Genomic DNA, 16,822 nt, shown 5'->3' on the forward strand with positions numbered 1-16,822 from the left:
GGTAGATTAGTCCGGCGTCGAGTAGTTTGATGACTTCATTTTTAACCACTTCTTGAACATTGGGGTTCACTCTTCGTTGTGGTTGAATTACCGTCTTGTAGTCATCATTCATTAAAATTTTGTGCGTACACATGGAAGGGCTTATTCCTTTAATATCTACAAGCTTCCAAGCGATCGCGTTTTTGTGTTTTTTAAGTAAGTTAACTAATTTCTCTTTTTCTATACTACTTAAACTAGACGAAATAATTACTGGTAAACTACCATCTTTGCCTAGAAAAGCATATTCCAAACCTTTAGGAAGTTCTTTGAGCTCAATGGGTGGGTCTTTAGAAGACACCTTATTTTGTGGCTCATCTAGATCAAGAACCTTAAAAGTTTGTTCTATGGCTATCTCTTCTTCGACAAAGTGGTCCTCTTCGTTGGTTGTATCAGGTGGTTCAGCTTCATCTTCAATTAGGGGGTCATTGTTGCCAAAAGGATATTTCATTGAGCGCTCAAGATCTATGCTCCTTTTGAATGCCCCTAATTGAAGAGGTAGATTGTTGTACTTCCGGTTTTTCAAAGCTTTATGAGTTTGTACAAAAGGTTTTCCCAAGACTAAGGGGGCGTCATCTAGGATGACGAAGTCGGTTGGGATTACCATTTGATTTGTTTGAACCAAAACATCTTCAACTACACCGATTGATTTCATTACTTTCCGATTGGATAGAAAAATGGGTATTTGAAGTGGAGTAAAATCACTAACACTTAATTTTTCAAAAATATAGTTAGGCATTATGTTAACACAAAGATCTTTATCAATGGTGATATTACTAATAAATGAATTTTGAAAGAAACATGGAACCGGTGTGATGTTAATTTCAAAAGGGTCTTCTTTTATTAGCGAGGTTTGATCATTAGTTAACTTAACGCTTACTAAGTCTTTGATTTTAGCACTAGTGTTTAACTCTTTTAAAAACTTGGCATGAGGTGTTATTAAACAATGATTTTCGAAAGTAGGTGACAAGAGGTTAATTTCTTCAAAATTAGACTCTTCTTGAATTTTAACATTAACGGACTCACCATTTTCGTTGTTTAACTCATGTGTCGGTTTTTCACTTTCTTGTTCTTCCATTTTTACACTTTCAACTATCTCTACGTTATTATCATTTTTTAGCTCTTCTCCTGCGCGGGATTCCTCTTCCCTTGCGCGAGATTCTTTTATACAACGTTCGATAGTTTTAATGTGTTCTAATATCCTATTAGTCACTTCGGTGAGATTGAAAGAATTTGGATTCTCAAAGCTTGAATCCGGTTGCTCGATCCTAGGTTCCTCATAATACTCATATGAAGTAGATGGTTCACACCATTGTTCTTCATTGTAAGTATATGATGGATAAGGGTCGAAGCTTTGTTCTTCATTGTACTCATATGAGGTGGGTTGTTCACGCCATGGTTCCTCATAATAAGAGTATGAAGGTGGTGGCTCATATGTTGAATCTTCAAAGTATGAGTATGAAGGCTCATACCTTGGTTCATCAAAATATGAGTATGAGGGAGGAGGTTCATACCTTTGGTCTTCATAGGATGTGTATGAAGTTGATGGCTCGTACCTGGGCTCCTCATAATGGTTGTATGAATTGGATGGTTGATATGAGTTACTATATTGAACCGAGCGTGTGTTACGACAATTAGTGCAATAATTACCCCTATAATCATCCTCATCATAGGTGTAGTTGTAACCTCTTGAGTATTGATCCATAAGAATCACTCAACAGATCACAACTGAGTCTCGGGACCAGAAAACAAAAATAAGACGGAGACAGAAGCTGGACACGGCCCCGTGTTGAGTGAACACGGCCCCGTGTTCAGGGACTGTATCTGGGCGTTTTAATTAAAGTTACTGGTCACGTTGGACACGGGGGCGTGTTCAGTGAGCACGGCCCCGTGTTCAGACTCTGTGTCTGGGTATCTACTCTAAAAATATGCAGCACGGGGGCGTGTTCAGTGAGCACGGCCCCGTGTTCAGGCTACTGTAAATGCAAAACTAAACTAAAATGCAGAAAAATGCGCGCGTTTTGAAAAACTGATTAGGCCATCGATTTTAAACTTTCTTAAAATCCTTGTGTCCCCGGCAGCGGCGCCAAAAACTTGATGCGTGTTAGTGTATATATGTTTTTAGATATATATATTTAAGCCCTTTTTACACTTTTAGCCAAGTTTTAAATTTATAAAACACGATATTTACTAACACTAAGCACACATATGGGCAAGTGCACCCATCGTGGACGTAGTATAGTGTTGGTAAGATACCGAGGTCGTCCAAGGACACAAGAGCTTTTAATACCGGTTTATCCTCAACGTCTAATCAAATCAAAAAGGTTAGAAAAATGTTTTAAACTAAGAAAAATAAAAACTAACTAAATGCTGAAAATAAAAATAAAGTAAAAACAGATAGACAAGATGAATCACTTGGTTCCGACACGTGTATTAGTATAACCTTTGATTATTTTCGCACTTTTGCACTTGTAACTCTTAAAATGATTACATAAGTTTATTTGCTTATTCTATTTCTTTGTAATTGTAATGATCACTTGCACACTAAAACATTATCTACTTGTACATTTTAATTCACACGTCAATATTGACCAATACAAACATTGAAACATTGACAAAAATGAGCAAGTCGTCACGGTACCTTCGAATGTTTTTAAAATGTCATAGTTTAAAAGATATTAAAAGAATACATAAAAGAATTATAGTGGAGGAGGAAAAGTGTAATTACTACCTAATTATCCATATTTTTGTTAAAATTGAATGATTAAAGTGTAATAAAGAGAGGATTAAATTGTAATTAGTGTTTAAAATACTAATGTACCCTCATTTTAGGGTTGTACAGAAGAAAAAAATTCTTATTTTTTTGGTATTTTAAATTGTCCTCTCTTCATGCATTATAATATAGTATAGATGATAATAATGATATCAACATATAGACTGTAAACTGGACAAACGTGAACAAGGTACCATCGCTTTAATCACTTGTACTAGTATAGATGATAATAATGATATCAACATATAGAGTGTAAACTGGACAAACGTGAACAAGGTACCATCGCTTTAATCACTTGTACACTAATATATCATCTACTTGTACAATTTAATCCACACAACGATATTGACCAAGACAACTATCGAAACGTTGACAAAAATGAGTAGGTCATCACGGTACCTTTGGATTTTTTTTAAAACATTAAAGTTTATAAGATATGACACGAATATGTAAAATAATTATAAGTTTGTTCTGTAGGGAGAAAAGTGTAACTAATTATCTATAATTTTGGTAAAACAAAGGGATGTAAGTGTAATAAGATGGGGACTAAAATATAATTAGTGTTTAAAGGACCAATTTACCCTCATTTTAGGGGTGTATTTATAAATAAAAGGGGAAGAAGTTCTTGTTTTTTTGGGTATCTTAAAATACCCCTCACTCATTCATTATAATATAGTATAGATTTTTTTTTAAAGGTGAACTTCTAATGGTGACCATTGTCACATCCTCTAGTCGAGGACCCTGCCAAGATCTGTGTCCAGATAGGAGGGCCAGCGCTGGGGTTATCAGACTGGGGTCGAAGGCTTTCCCCCAGAAACCGTTCTGCCTTTACACGAGTTGCCTCGCTGGAGTAACAGCCGAATGAAAACCATGATGACGCTCAGGATCAAACCCCTACTCGATGGATTTTTCATCAACATAACGCACAAGTGTCTTACCCGTCACAGCCGGGGATCGAACCGGCGCCTCTAGGAGACAACCAGCCAATAACCCAGCTGAGCTGGGATCACGGACATAATATAGTATAGATAGATAGGGAGAGACGCCCATCCCGTTTGGCCCCATCCACTACCACTTTCTTTAGTTTTGTCTTGTGTTTCCAATGGAACCCACAATAGCAAAAACGGAAGTAAATGCCACATCACCCTCTAAATCAAGAAAAAAATGAGCTATTGGTGACGCTCAAAGTATTTTCAATTTCAGTCTATACAATGTATATTCTTGTATTTTTAATAAAAGAAATCAACCCATATAAAACCAATTTACTTCATAGGATTATAACATAACAAAATATCAAATTAAAACCATATAAAAATCATTAGATTAGATTGATCACTCATGTGTAAAATCGAGTAAATATGTATACAAACTCCCTCTGGTAATTTATAATGTTGATCAAACCACCTGAGACGAGTCGGACCATGCTTGGATTATACATCCATCATACCTGCAAACCATCAAATCCACATTGTTTGGAAACAAGAGACTGCTTACTCGGGCTTATTACTATCGCACAATCTAACGATACCTGCAAATAAAGACAAGGATTAAATATAAAGTTAAATCCATAACAAGTTGAACATAAAGATCGAAATGTACATCTGGAAAAGATGATTTGAGTTTTTTGTTTTCATTTGATTTTTAATCGTCGTATGGAATGAATTACTCTGGAATGAATTACTCGAACTAATCTAACATAAATTATCAAATGACCGAGAACAACTATTTAGCGAATATTATGTAATGATCTCCACATTCATAAAATACATAGCGTATTCAATTATCAATTGATGTCTATTCAACTATTATAAGTTACTAGAATATAATAATAGAATAGGGGATGGTTCAAATGAAAACCACTTTTATTGTGAAAACTCGAAAACTAACTAAAAAAACCCTAAAAAACACACAAATTTTTTTTTTTCAATTTTTTTTATAAAAATCGCTGGTTTTTATATATGAAAAAAAACTTTTTTTCAAAAAAAAAAAAAAAATTGTAGTACACCTGTGTAATAATACACATGTGTAGTACACATACACATGTGTAGTATTACACACGTGCACTACACAAAAAAAAATTGAATTTTTTTATATAAAAAAAACCTGCGAAAATTATTATGCAAAAAAAAAAATTGGTATGTTTTTTTGGCTTTTTTAGTTAGTTTTCGAGTTTTCACAATAACTAGTGATTTTCATTTAAACCTTCCCCTGATAGAATATTATATCTATTCAACTAAAAAGTTACTATTCAAAATATTAGAAATTCTTAGTTATTTAAAAACTAAATTTCATTAAAAGTTTTAACTTGTGTATGATAATTTCATAAGTAAGCTAGATAATTTATGTCAATAATTATATCTAACATAATGTAGATATAAATATATAATAAATTATATTTTTTAAAAGGGAAGCATCTCCATCTTGATGACATCCCTTTCTATAAACTCCTTCCAAATTTGGACTACTAGAACTTGACACGTCTTGTTGCAACTTTAAGTGCTTCATTTCCAAATACAAGTTGTTTTCTTAATAAAAGCTTTTTTTTTAACGGCAAACAAGGATAACTGACATGACAGATCACTGGGGTATTATCGTGTCACCAGCAGAATCACCCGATCACATCCATCACCACTAGGCTATAATGCCTATACACTAATTCAGGAGGAAACCTAATAAATCTGAGAAAACCCCCCTTTATAAGAATCGAACCCAAAACCTAATGGTCCCAAAACCTTATCCCACCCCTAAAATGTCACTAGGCTATATGCCATGCGCTCTTATGAAAAGCTTTATTTCAATAAACTCAAATAAACTGATTATATATTTAAAAGATGTAGATAAGTGGATAAAAACTCAAAACAAACTAAATAAGTACCTAAACACAAGACTAAATGATAAATAAGTTACTCGTAACCATTTCAGTCCATGTACTTAACAGAATAATGGATTAAAATGGTTATAAAAGTGAAACCACAGAGACTGAAATTGTTACGAAAGTGATACCACAGGGATTGAAATCGCAATTTTTAAACTAATGGACTGAAATATTGATTTTTCACAGACCACAGGGACGAAAACAATAATTAACTCTAATAAAAAATATTTGATATAAATAAATAAAATAAAAACACTAAATTTATAGCAAAAATAAGTCATTTTTACATGCACCGCTTCTTTACCCAGAAAGAAAGAAATGAGATAAGAGCAGGATAGCACCACATGCAACCCCAAGAAAAGCGCAAATTAGCAAACAAAAACATGTGGGCAATGGTAAATGACAGTTGAAGCAACAATGCTAACCTGCACACTGGGCGAAGTGATCCCAATAATCCGGATCTTAGCACTAACATCCCCCATGACCCGAAGCTCAACCCGATCATAAACAGTAACATCTCTAACCAACGCCGCCGCATCCGCCTGCATCAAATTCGTCTGATCCACCGACACCGTCGTCTCAACATTCCTCGCACTATGCGCCGCCTGATAAAACCCCCGCACAACCCCCCTCCCCACCGGAACTCCGCGGTACATGATAGTAAACGTGGAGTCCCTGTACTTGATTCCCGCAATGTTGTTGTTGCGGGCGGTGAAGAGCATGCGGAACACGAGTGTGACAGTGGCGGAATCGGTGGCGGTGAAGTTGATGTAGTTGATGGTGACTTGTTGGAGGGTGAATTGGGGGGTTTTGGGTTTGACAGCGAGGACGAGGATGAGGATGATAGCGAGAGAGAGGAGTAAGAGGAAGGAGAAGAGGAGGACCAGGCAGCAGCAGCAGCCTTTGATGGAGGCGGCGGAGGAGGAGTGATGGCCGGAGGTCATGGTGGTTGTCCGGTGGAAGAGATGAGCTGCTTAACTTAACAAGGACCCACTTTCCTTCCTTTTTGACTTGACTTTTGAGGAGATAATAAAGTGGAGTGTATTTTGAGTTTACCTTCTTTATGTAGAAACATAAACAATGTTTTTTTAAGAATATAAAATTATTTAGTCATGATATGTTAATATTGAATATCGTCGTTACATTGTTGGTTAGATTGGTTAGGCCACTCGGGCCGGTAGCGTGATGGGCCTTCATCTGGTGTACAAATTGGTTAATCGGTTTTTAAAAAACCGGTTAAAAAAAAACCCGGTTTTTTTCACCCAAAATAAAAACCGGTTTTTTTAATAACCGGTTCGGTTAATAACCGGTTTTTGAGGTCCAAAACAATAACCGGTATAACCGGTTGGGACCGGTTTTTAACCGGTTTTTCCCAAAAAAACCGGTTTTTTTCCGGTTTTAACCGGTTTTTTAATAACCGGTTCGGTTAATAACCGGTTTTTGAAATCAAGAATAGTAACCGGTATAAAAACCGGCGGTTAAAAAAAACCGGTTAAAAAAAAAACCGGTTATAAAAAAAACCGGTTAAAAAAAAACCAGTTTCGGTTTTTTTTCCGGTTTCGATTCTAAAACCAGTTTTTTTGTACACCTCTACTTCATCACGCGTGGAAAAGGAACAGAACACCGTCGCCGCTAAACCCACCACGCGTTGTATATGTAACGCGTTAGCTCCACCACGCGTTGAACTTTTGAATTTATACCGTTGCCAAATGACCGTTTGTAATATTTTTTGACCGTTGTTTTTGAATTTGATTGTTTTTTTATATAAATCCAACATATTTCAATACACAAACTCAAAAAACTCTCAACTATTCCACACTCAATACAAAAAATTAAAACACTCTCCAACTCAATCTAAATAATTTTACAAGAAATATGGAAGGTTCAAGCAAGAGAGTTGGCGGATCGAAAAAAAGAGGTTCGGGTACGAAGAAAAATCCCGTAAGGCCCAAGGTTCGAGCGAATCTTGGTGAGCCGGCGCGCTTTAGGTTGCAAGACGAACCCGACCAAGTCCCACCCTTTCAAACCCAACAATATCCACCCTTTCAAACCCAACAATATCCACCCTTTCAATCGCAAACGTACCATAACCAACCGTTCGTTCCACCGTTTCAACCTCACCAATTTCAATCGCAAACGTATTAAACCCAACCCCACACACTCGACCCACTACTAGAAGACAACACCCTCATTCATCATTTTGCAAAAGCGTGGCATGAACCACGTGAACCACAACAAAGTCTTGACGAGGACGAGGAAGAGGAAGAAGAAGCGGAGGAAGAGGAAGAAGAACAAAATGTTGAGGTTCAAGAAATCGCTCCAATCGGCCGACAACCTTGGACGAGCGAGGAGGAGGTGTCGTTGACGAAGGCGTATTTGCACATCTCGGAGAGTAAGAAACACGGGAACGAGCAACGAAAGGATGCGTTTTGGAGACGGGTGATTAATCATTTTAGGCAACTTCCCGGTGCAAGGATACGAAACATGGACCAAATGACGTCGAAGTGGACGGATTTGAACGGGAAAATTAGCAAGTTCAACGCTTGTTTCATTCAAAAGGTATGTTTTTTATTAAAGTTTAAAAAAACAGTTTTTATAAAAAAACAGTTTTATTATAAAAAACAGTTTAAAAAACAGTTTTTATTATAAAAAACAGTTTAAAAAAACAGTATTAATTTAAAAACAGTTTTTAAAAAAAACAGTTTTAATTTAAAAACAGTTTTTATAAAAAAAACAGTTTAAAAAAAACAGTTTTATAAAAAACAGTTTTTATAAAAAAAAACAGTTTTAATAAAAAAAACAGTTTTATAAAAAAACAGTTTTTTTAAAAAAAACAGTTTTTATAAAATTTTATATTTTTTGTATAACCGAAACCCACAAAGTGGAGCGAGCGAGGCGACGATCATGCAACAAGCCATCGCAGAGTATTGCCGAATGTACAAAAAGAGAACTTTTCCACACGTGGCGGCATGGGAAGTTGCGAGACATCACCCGAAGTGGGTCCCCGTTGAGTTGGTTGACACGCATGGTCCTACGGCTCCAAAAAAACGAGGCGGTTCGAAAAGATCAAAGACATCCGAGTCGGGGAACTACACGACTTCCGCGTCGGATAACTTGCCCCAAATGAACTTAAACGACGACCCTCTTGACGAACCCGATCAACCCCTTGACGAGCCCGTTGAGGAAGATACACCCACAAGGCCACGACGCAGACGAGGTGGTGAATCGTCAAGCAAAGGGAAGGAGGCGGTGGCGGGGTCGATCTTTAGAATCGAAGAGGAGAAAATGACCCAATTCAAGAAGGCCGAACAAAGAAAAGAAACAATGATGTCCCTAAAAGTTGAACGGGAGCAGGCGTACAAGGAACACTTGAAAACGATTGAAAGACAAAATGATTTAAAAATCTTGTGTGAGAACCACGCCCATCTCGACGAACCGTTCAAGTCAGTTGTCATTCAACAAAAGCGCGCGATTTGCGCAAAGTGGGGTTGGGAGATGCCACCCGTTTAGTTGTTTTTTTTATTTGCTTATGTAATTTATTTTTAAAGTTTAATGAAATTTATAATTTAGTGTTTTATTTTAATTTCTAATTTTAAAATGAAAATTAAAAAAATTGGGAGTGATAGAATTTCATCACTAGTGATTCCACCCCTCCTACATTTCTATCACTAGTGATAGAAATTTGGTTGATGACATGTCATGATTTGATTGGAGAGTGAGAGTGATAGAATCCATCACTAGTGAACCACCCCTAGTCCCCTTATAATATCGGTACGATACCAGTCTTTCGTATAGCAATCAAAAGAGATACGCCTGAATGTATATGGACACGTGTTTTACATTGGTCAAAAGCTACAAATATGAATACCGGTACCAACGATGTTTAGCTCGTATCGGTTCGATTTGTTACTTAACATTACCGTACCAACACTCGTTATAGCTTATATACTATTACGTCGAGACAACCATAAAAATAAATATGATGGGGTGTTGTTCAGACAATATCAGGTCGGTTCTCACAATAAAGAAAAAAACTACATTTGACCTTTATAGTAGATAAAAATAAGCACCCCACAATTATATATTCAAAATTCATAATACTTTATATTATATCACTAAAATAACAAAAAAGGTAAGTGTGTCATTTTATAAAAGAAAACGAAAAATAAACCATGACGTAGCTTTTAATGACATGTATATGTTTCGATCACTTGTACGTTACTATTCACAACTCGGACATTGGTACAACGTGCATTGATTGTTCACAAGCAATATAAAGTTTACCAGATCAATACAAACAGGAAAACCACGTTTGATGCAACTGTCTAATTATGATCGACCATCCTGCTCCTAAAAGATTTTTAAAAATAAAATTTAAATAGTTATATGTAATCTCGCTCCAACAACAATGCAACATTTACAAAATTATCTATTAACTTAAAGAAGAATGTCGGTGAAATTTACATGTTATATCCTTCCTGCTTATTTTCCTTTGACCCTTCAAGTTTGATTATATTTTCTTGAGTCTCTCTATGCATTGCTTCTCTATGGTTTCTTATTGTTGGTTTCCTCTATATTTCATTTCAAAAGAATCGTCAGGTTCTATGATATTTCCGCAAATTCAACAAACATATACAACTGATCTTTTGCTTTGAATAATCATAACAAGTCTAATACCAAATTAATTTGGGTTTAGGGTGTAGAATAATAATTTTAAATACCCTTTACTGTAATAATCTTTTACTTTGAATAATTTAAAAACTATTAAAGCAAAGTAATAAGGACTTGATTATATAATATACGTTTTTAACCTATGAAGTACTTTTTTTAATTTAATTTTCCTTTAGTAACTTTCGTTTGTTACCCATTAAGTATTTTCTTAATTTAATTTTCCTTTAGTAACTTTTGTTCGTTAACTCTTTTGTTTACCCTTATCATTCCTTTACTTTAAGAAGACTAATATTTTACGTTCATATTTTTATGTAAATGTATGTATAAATTCGAGTTAGTCTACGTTTTAACACAAACTTTTTCTAGGAACGTGTCAGGTCAAATATAGTACATTTTCGTTTAAAAAAACATTTTGCGTGTATATTTTTACGTACGTGTTGGTATAATTTCGAATTGGTCTACGTTTTGACGTAAACTTTTTTGGGAAATGAGTTAGTTCAAATATAATACGTTTCCGTGCTTATCTTATGTACGTTTCGTAAATTTTGTTCCGAATCGAGTTGGGTTAAATTATGGCTTCTTTTTTTCTTTTTCCCTTTTTGATTACACAAGTAAGTTTTTTTTAATACCTGTTACGTCTTCTATGTATGAGTCGAGTCACTTATGATTGTACGGCATAAATTCAATTTACTTTACGTTTTGATCCAATTACAATGGTTATATATGTTACATTAAGTCAAACGGATACGTGACATCTAAACACGTATTTTCATATGATTAACTTATCACATAACGCTTAGACTAATCCATGCGATATAGCCGCGCCGCAACGCACACGGATTCTATTACTAGTGAAGATATGGTTACGCAATGACACAAATGCAAATAATCATTCATGAATAATTTTATGAAAACACATTAATCCTAGTTTTTTAGAAAATAATGAAGATTTTTTTTTAATTCAAGCCTTTTTATAAAAGGCAAATTAGATTTAAATAATCTCAATTTTCTCAATTTAGTCGATAATAATCTCAACTAAGTTATTTACCGATAATAATCCGAAATGGTTCACTTTTGGCCGTTAATAGTTTGTGTTAGCTTAACGGAGGTAAGTTTTTTTCCGAATTACAAACCGATGTTTTAAGGATTTTGATCAGAACGAGGATACGAGTCGATTTGTGTAAGACTTTGTTGGTGCATATTTTGTATTTCCACCACTGTGCGAATAGGCTAGATAGAGCGTGTGTTGAATATTGTATAGATTAGCGTGAAAAAGGGCCGGATTGTATGAATTGAAGCCCTTTCGCACGAAAGAGCCTTTCCTGCGAAAGGAGCCAATTGCTCTTTCGCACGAGAGGAGCCCACTTGTCCCAGGTCTTTCGGACGAAAGGCCTTGTCTATATATATAGGACTTGGGCTCCTCATTTTATTAGTTTGGAGTTCCCATAGGGGAAACGCTGGCGAAATGTCTCCAGAATTTTGCCAGCTTGTAAAAGATTTAAACTCTTTTGGTATGAATGAAGCAAGCATTCAACCTATGATTATTCTGCTTCTACTCCTTTCTTATCAATAATATTCTACCGAATCGGTTCTATCGGGGCCAAAACTTCGTCTAATCCGCCGGATCCTGAACTCTCAATTAGTGTCAGAGCTACGATACCGATTCAGTCGATCTAACGGTTGATTGAATCACCTACGCTCACGAATTTTGAATTTTAAGGGATTTAGACGTAAAACATCAAATCGAAGGTCAATTCACGAATGGATTTTGAAACTGAAGACATCATTAGATTCGTAATTGATTTTCGCACATATCTGTGAAGTTTCATCGTGAAATTCGCAGAAATAATGATTTTGGATCGAAAAATGTGATCGGGAATTTTCGTGAGATTGGATCAGCCCCTGTCGCGCGACAGGATCAGTCCAGTCGTTCAAAATTATTTCGTTTTAAAATCAACCCATTTGCACGAATGGGTCAAATACCTAAAAAATGTTTGGTGATTGAAGATTTTGATCGCAATGATGAGACGAGTGTCCAGAAAAAATTTGGTAATTGAACTTCTTTCGAGTTTTTAACGACCAAGATAGGTTGTTCGGGGACACCGTCCGGAGCTTCAGAGAACAGATATGATGATGCGATCACAAATTGTGGAAAATATTGCGGTAGTCATGATACCTATGCATAATGATTATCATATGGGTTATCTGACTATTAGTGGGTGTTAACAAAAATCCGTATTGATGAAAAACTGACTTTTGGAGGTTAAAATGACGCATTTTCGACATAGTCGAGTTTTTCGGAGATTAGAGAGGACTGAATTGCCAAGTTTGATGGGGAATTCAGTAATAAAAATTTAGAGAAGTCAGAATTTGCAAAAATGTGGGGGAATAAAAATTCATAGAATATATTAAAACTCCAGCATCTTTGAAATTCGTGACATGCAATAGTATTCGGGTGGTTTCGACTTCAGATTGTCTAGGGATGCATAGGATCTGGATTTGTTAGTTCGTGATCATAGGAAGTTCAGACTCTACAGATCAAGGACAGATTAACATCTTAGGGTTTGAGTCTCGGGTCTTTGTCAAGCCAGTCAGCAGGATTAGCGTCAGGAGATGCAACTATATGGTCACACCCCAACCGATGGCGGAAACATCGGGGCGCGGCACTAAGCGAATCAGATTGCTCAAGAGAATCCACAACACTATTTGTTTCGATAATGATTAATCAAATTTCATAGATATGTCTAAAAACGTCAACCACAATTCACAACCAACAGGATGTATCAAAATAACATAACAACTCAAATATTGTTCAAAATTGTCTAATTATCTAAGATGAGTTTCTAAGCATCATCCTAGCTTGTTTTATTGATTCCATCTACTATCAACCTGCAACATGTATTAAAATACGATCAACAAAAATGTTGGCGAGCATACAAGTTTGAATACGTAGTATAATAGTTTAAAAACTCATATCCAACATGAACACATATTATAAGTTTCAACATGCTAGTTTACGTGGTTCATATGATAACCCAAGTTTCCAACGCTTTAACATGCCTTTCCTACTTCGACGCATCGAAGAGGAGGTAAAAGAATTAAACTTAACAAAACTCCCAAGTCTCTGGAGAGGTGCGTTACCCCTATAGCACTACAATTGTTAAGGCGAGCTACACATAAGAATCAAACGTTCACATAGCATAAAAGTCTCAAGTATGACAAGTATCATGTTTTCATGTTTAATATGGATAGAGTATGTTTCAAATAAGTTTCAAGTGTCAAGTATCAAGTGTTTTTGATATAGAATACATGTTGCATCCGAAAAGTGTTAAAGCAAAGAGGGATCGAGTATACTCATAGTGGGTGCTTAAAACCAAATACTGTTAGATTGGATCGAAGGGAGCGTTGGATCAGCCTGCGTGCGATGAACAGAGCATAAGTCCTCTAAGTGCTGACCCGTTTGGGAACAGAGTGTCGAATGGTGCGAAAATCGAGTTAAAGTATCAGACAGACTACCTGAGCGGATGGTCATCCGGACAGATGACCATTCAGACGATGGGCTCCATCCGATCGGATGGTCATCCGAGCAGATGACCATTCGAACGGATGGCCATTTGAACAGTGTGTGTATGTGTGAACTGCTAAAGTTTTCAATGTTGTGTTCATAGTGTCTTGTAAAACAACAAGTGTTATCATAATCAGATCATCTGGACGAATGGTCATCCGATCGGATGGCCATTCGGACAGTTGGTCAGGGAGTGAAGTTTCGTGAAATTTCCTAAGTTCGAGTTTAACAGAGACGGTGTGAAGACGTGTCAAACAAAGGAAACGTACCAAACCCAGCTCGTTCGGTCGGATGGTAACCACCTTTTCGGACCGACGAACTGTTTCTGACGAGGTTTCATGTTTGGATCCGTCAATCGGCCCGTTTTCCGGTGGAATTCAGTTTTCAAGCCGGCTTTCGACTAAGGAATGAGCCGAAAGTCTGTTTGAGTCTGATTTCACCCAAGTTTTGTATAAAGATTGAAGAAAGTCCGAAAATCAGTTGTAAAACATGATGTTCATCAGATCTAAGTCGGAAACATGTGAAATTCCATCAGATCTGGCATAAGAGTGTGAGATTTCTATAGATTTTGCTTAAAAGTCGTGAAAATCCTTTAGATCTGAAGCCGATCTTGGTTAAATGGTGCTCCACAACAGTTTGCATAACCAACTGAGTCGAAACCACCTTCAAGAGGCCCAAACCAGTTGATTTTCGAGAAAATGTTGAAGTATTCGTGTGATTCTGATGAAGAATGTGGTGTAGAAGTGTTAAATGATGAAAGTTGTACAAGGATTTAGGAGAAATACTTACGGATTGGGCTTGAATCTCGATTAAAGTGACTGAGAGTGGGTGTGGTCGAATGGCAGAGAGTAAAGGTGAGAATGAAGAGTCAAAGGTGCTATTTATAGGTGATAATGACAGCTAAGTCGGTGTAAGTGTGCAAGGGATCGAATGGCTTTCCGGTCGAATGGCCATCCGATGGTCATCCGATCGGATGTCCATTCGGACAGCCGAATCTCGTTTGCTAGTTTTCCGACTTCGGTTCGCTTTGCGAGCTAGGTTAAGTGTTGTGTTGCGCATTATTATGGGTAACCATTACATGGTATTAAATAATTAACACAAATTTTCCGTGTTTCAAGTATGCGTTTAAGCTAGTTTCTGTTCAATAAGTATCAAGTTTCTCGTTCAATAAGTATCAAGTTTCTCGTTCAATAAGTATCAAGCATAACAAGCGTCAAGTTTCTAGCATCACAAGAGTCGAGATTCACATCATTCATATATATAAAGCATCAAGATTCACATAGAGTAGAAGTTTCACATAGTTTAACACGATTTAGATTCAAATAGTTTCATTAAGCGTCATGAGTAGGAAGTATGACGAGACTTGCTAGTATTGACTAAGTATCGGAACGCAGGGCGTTACATATATTATGGATACTTATAAGATATCGCAGCCTTGTGATAGTCTAAAGTGTCAGAATGGTTAATCTTCAAGCAGGGGAATTGTTTTTCGGACTAACCGCCGGGGAATGATAATGTATGTTGATTAAGTTATTGTCGGAACAAGCAGAGAAGACTATATATCTGTTATCGTGAATAAAGACGAAGAATGTGAATCTGATCGTGAATGAATGTCTCTGAGATCTGAATGCATTACCAGATGATTTGTTATTCGATGAAGATTTGTTGATTGTGGAGATTACCGTTTACACTGATCAATCATTCAGGAGTATGTTTAAAGATGATTACAGAAAACGGGATTTTTAGATTTTCATGGGTTTTGATAGACTTGAAGTTTACCGATGTGGTGATTCGAAGTTTCTATCAATTGTCGGTTGGGTTTTTGAAGATCAGATGATCGAGTAGGCGGAATGTACGATGGAGTTGAAATGGTAAATAAAAAATTGAACGCGGAGGTGGTTAAAGCCGAAACAGAGAAGCCGCATTGATTAATTTCAAGTTGATGATTATTCGTGGAGATTGCAGTACAGCTGGTCAGAGGAGGTCGACAACTGTGCAAACAAAGACCTGAAGATTCACTTCAGGGGAATTGGTGCATAACGAAGATAATGCAAGCCCGAATCATCAATCAAGGTGGAATAAATTGAAGATTTCAAGATGTCTGATTGAAGTTGCAGAATATTTAAAACATGGCAAACATGGCTCTAGTTTTCAAAGATCAAGATTCGACAGTGATGGCCAAGGGGGAATATGTTGGTGCATATTTTGTATGTCTACCACTGTGCGAATAGGCTAGATAGAGCGTGTGTTGAATATTATATAGATTAGCGTGAAAAAGGGCCAGATTGTATGATTGAAGCCCTTTCACACGAAAGAGCCTTTAGTGCGAAAGGGGCCAATTGCTCTTTCGCACGAGAGGAGCCCACTCGTCCCTGGTGTTTCGGATGAAAGTCCTTGCCTATATATATAGGAATTGGGTTCCTCATTTCATTAGTTTTGAAGTTCCCAGAGGGGAAACGCTGGCGAAATCTCTCCAGAATTTCGCCAGCTTGTAAAAGATATAAACTCTTTCGGTATGAATGAAGCAAGCATTCAACCTATGATTATTTTGCTTCTACTCTGTAAGTCCCAAATACTTAACAGTCGGATATCATACACCAAACAAGTAGCGGAAATACAAGCAAGATGTCGAAGATTGAAAGGCTAATGTATTGATTCAAAGCTAACAAGAACACACGATTACAAGAACCGTCTAGTATCCTTGGTCGCACAAAGTACAAAATTCGAATGAGAATCAACAACCTAATACATACTAGGAACCTCTTATTTATAGTCACATAGGAAGCCCTATTACATTGGGCTAAGCCCACACCCATTTGACTACCAAAACACCTATCTAGCCCATAACCCCAATCGAACCCAAACCAAATAGACAACCCAAGACAAACGCAAACCTACACTA

The 16,822-nt window shown here is 36.6% G+C and overlaps 1 protein-coding gene across 1 annotated transcript; it reads right to left on the minus strand.

Moving 5' to 3' along the window:
- Positions 1 to 4,081: 4,081 nt before the first annotated feature.
- LOC110927657 lies at positions 4,082 to 6,729 on the minus strand. The gene is made up of 2 exons (XM_035987531.1): positions 6,110 to 6,729; positions 4,082 to 4,337 (listed from the first exon to the last, which is right to left on the minus strand). The coding sequence occupies exons 1-2, from the start codon at positions 6,626 to 6,628 to the stop codon at positions 4,251 to 4,253; spliced, it is 606 nt and encodes a 201-aa protein (XP_035843424.1). The 5' UTR covers positions 6,629 to 6,729; the 3' UTR covers positions 4,082 to 4,250.
- Between the last annotated feature and the right edge of the window lie 10,093 nt (positions 6,730 to 16,822).

The sequence above is a fragment of the Helianthus annuus genome, chromosome 3 (assembly GCF_002127325.2).
Source record: "Helianthus annuus cultivar XRQ/B chromosome 3, HanXRQr2.0-SUNRISE, whole genome shotgun sequence".
In the NCBI taxonomy this organism is placed as follows: domain Eukaryota; kingdom Viridiplantae; phylum Streptophyta; class Magnoliopsida; order Asterales; family Asteraceae; genus Helianthus; species Helianthus annuus.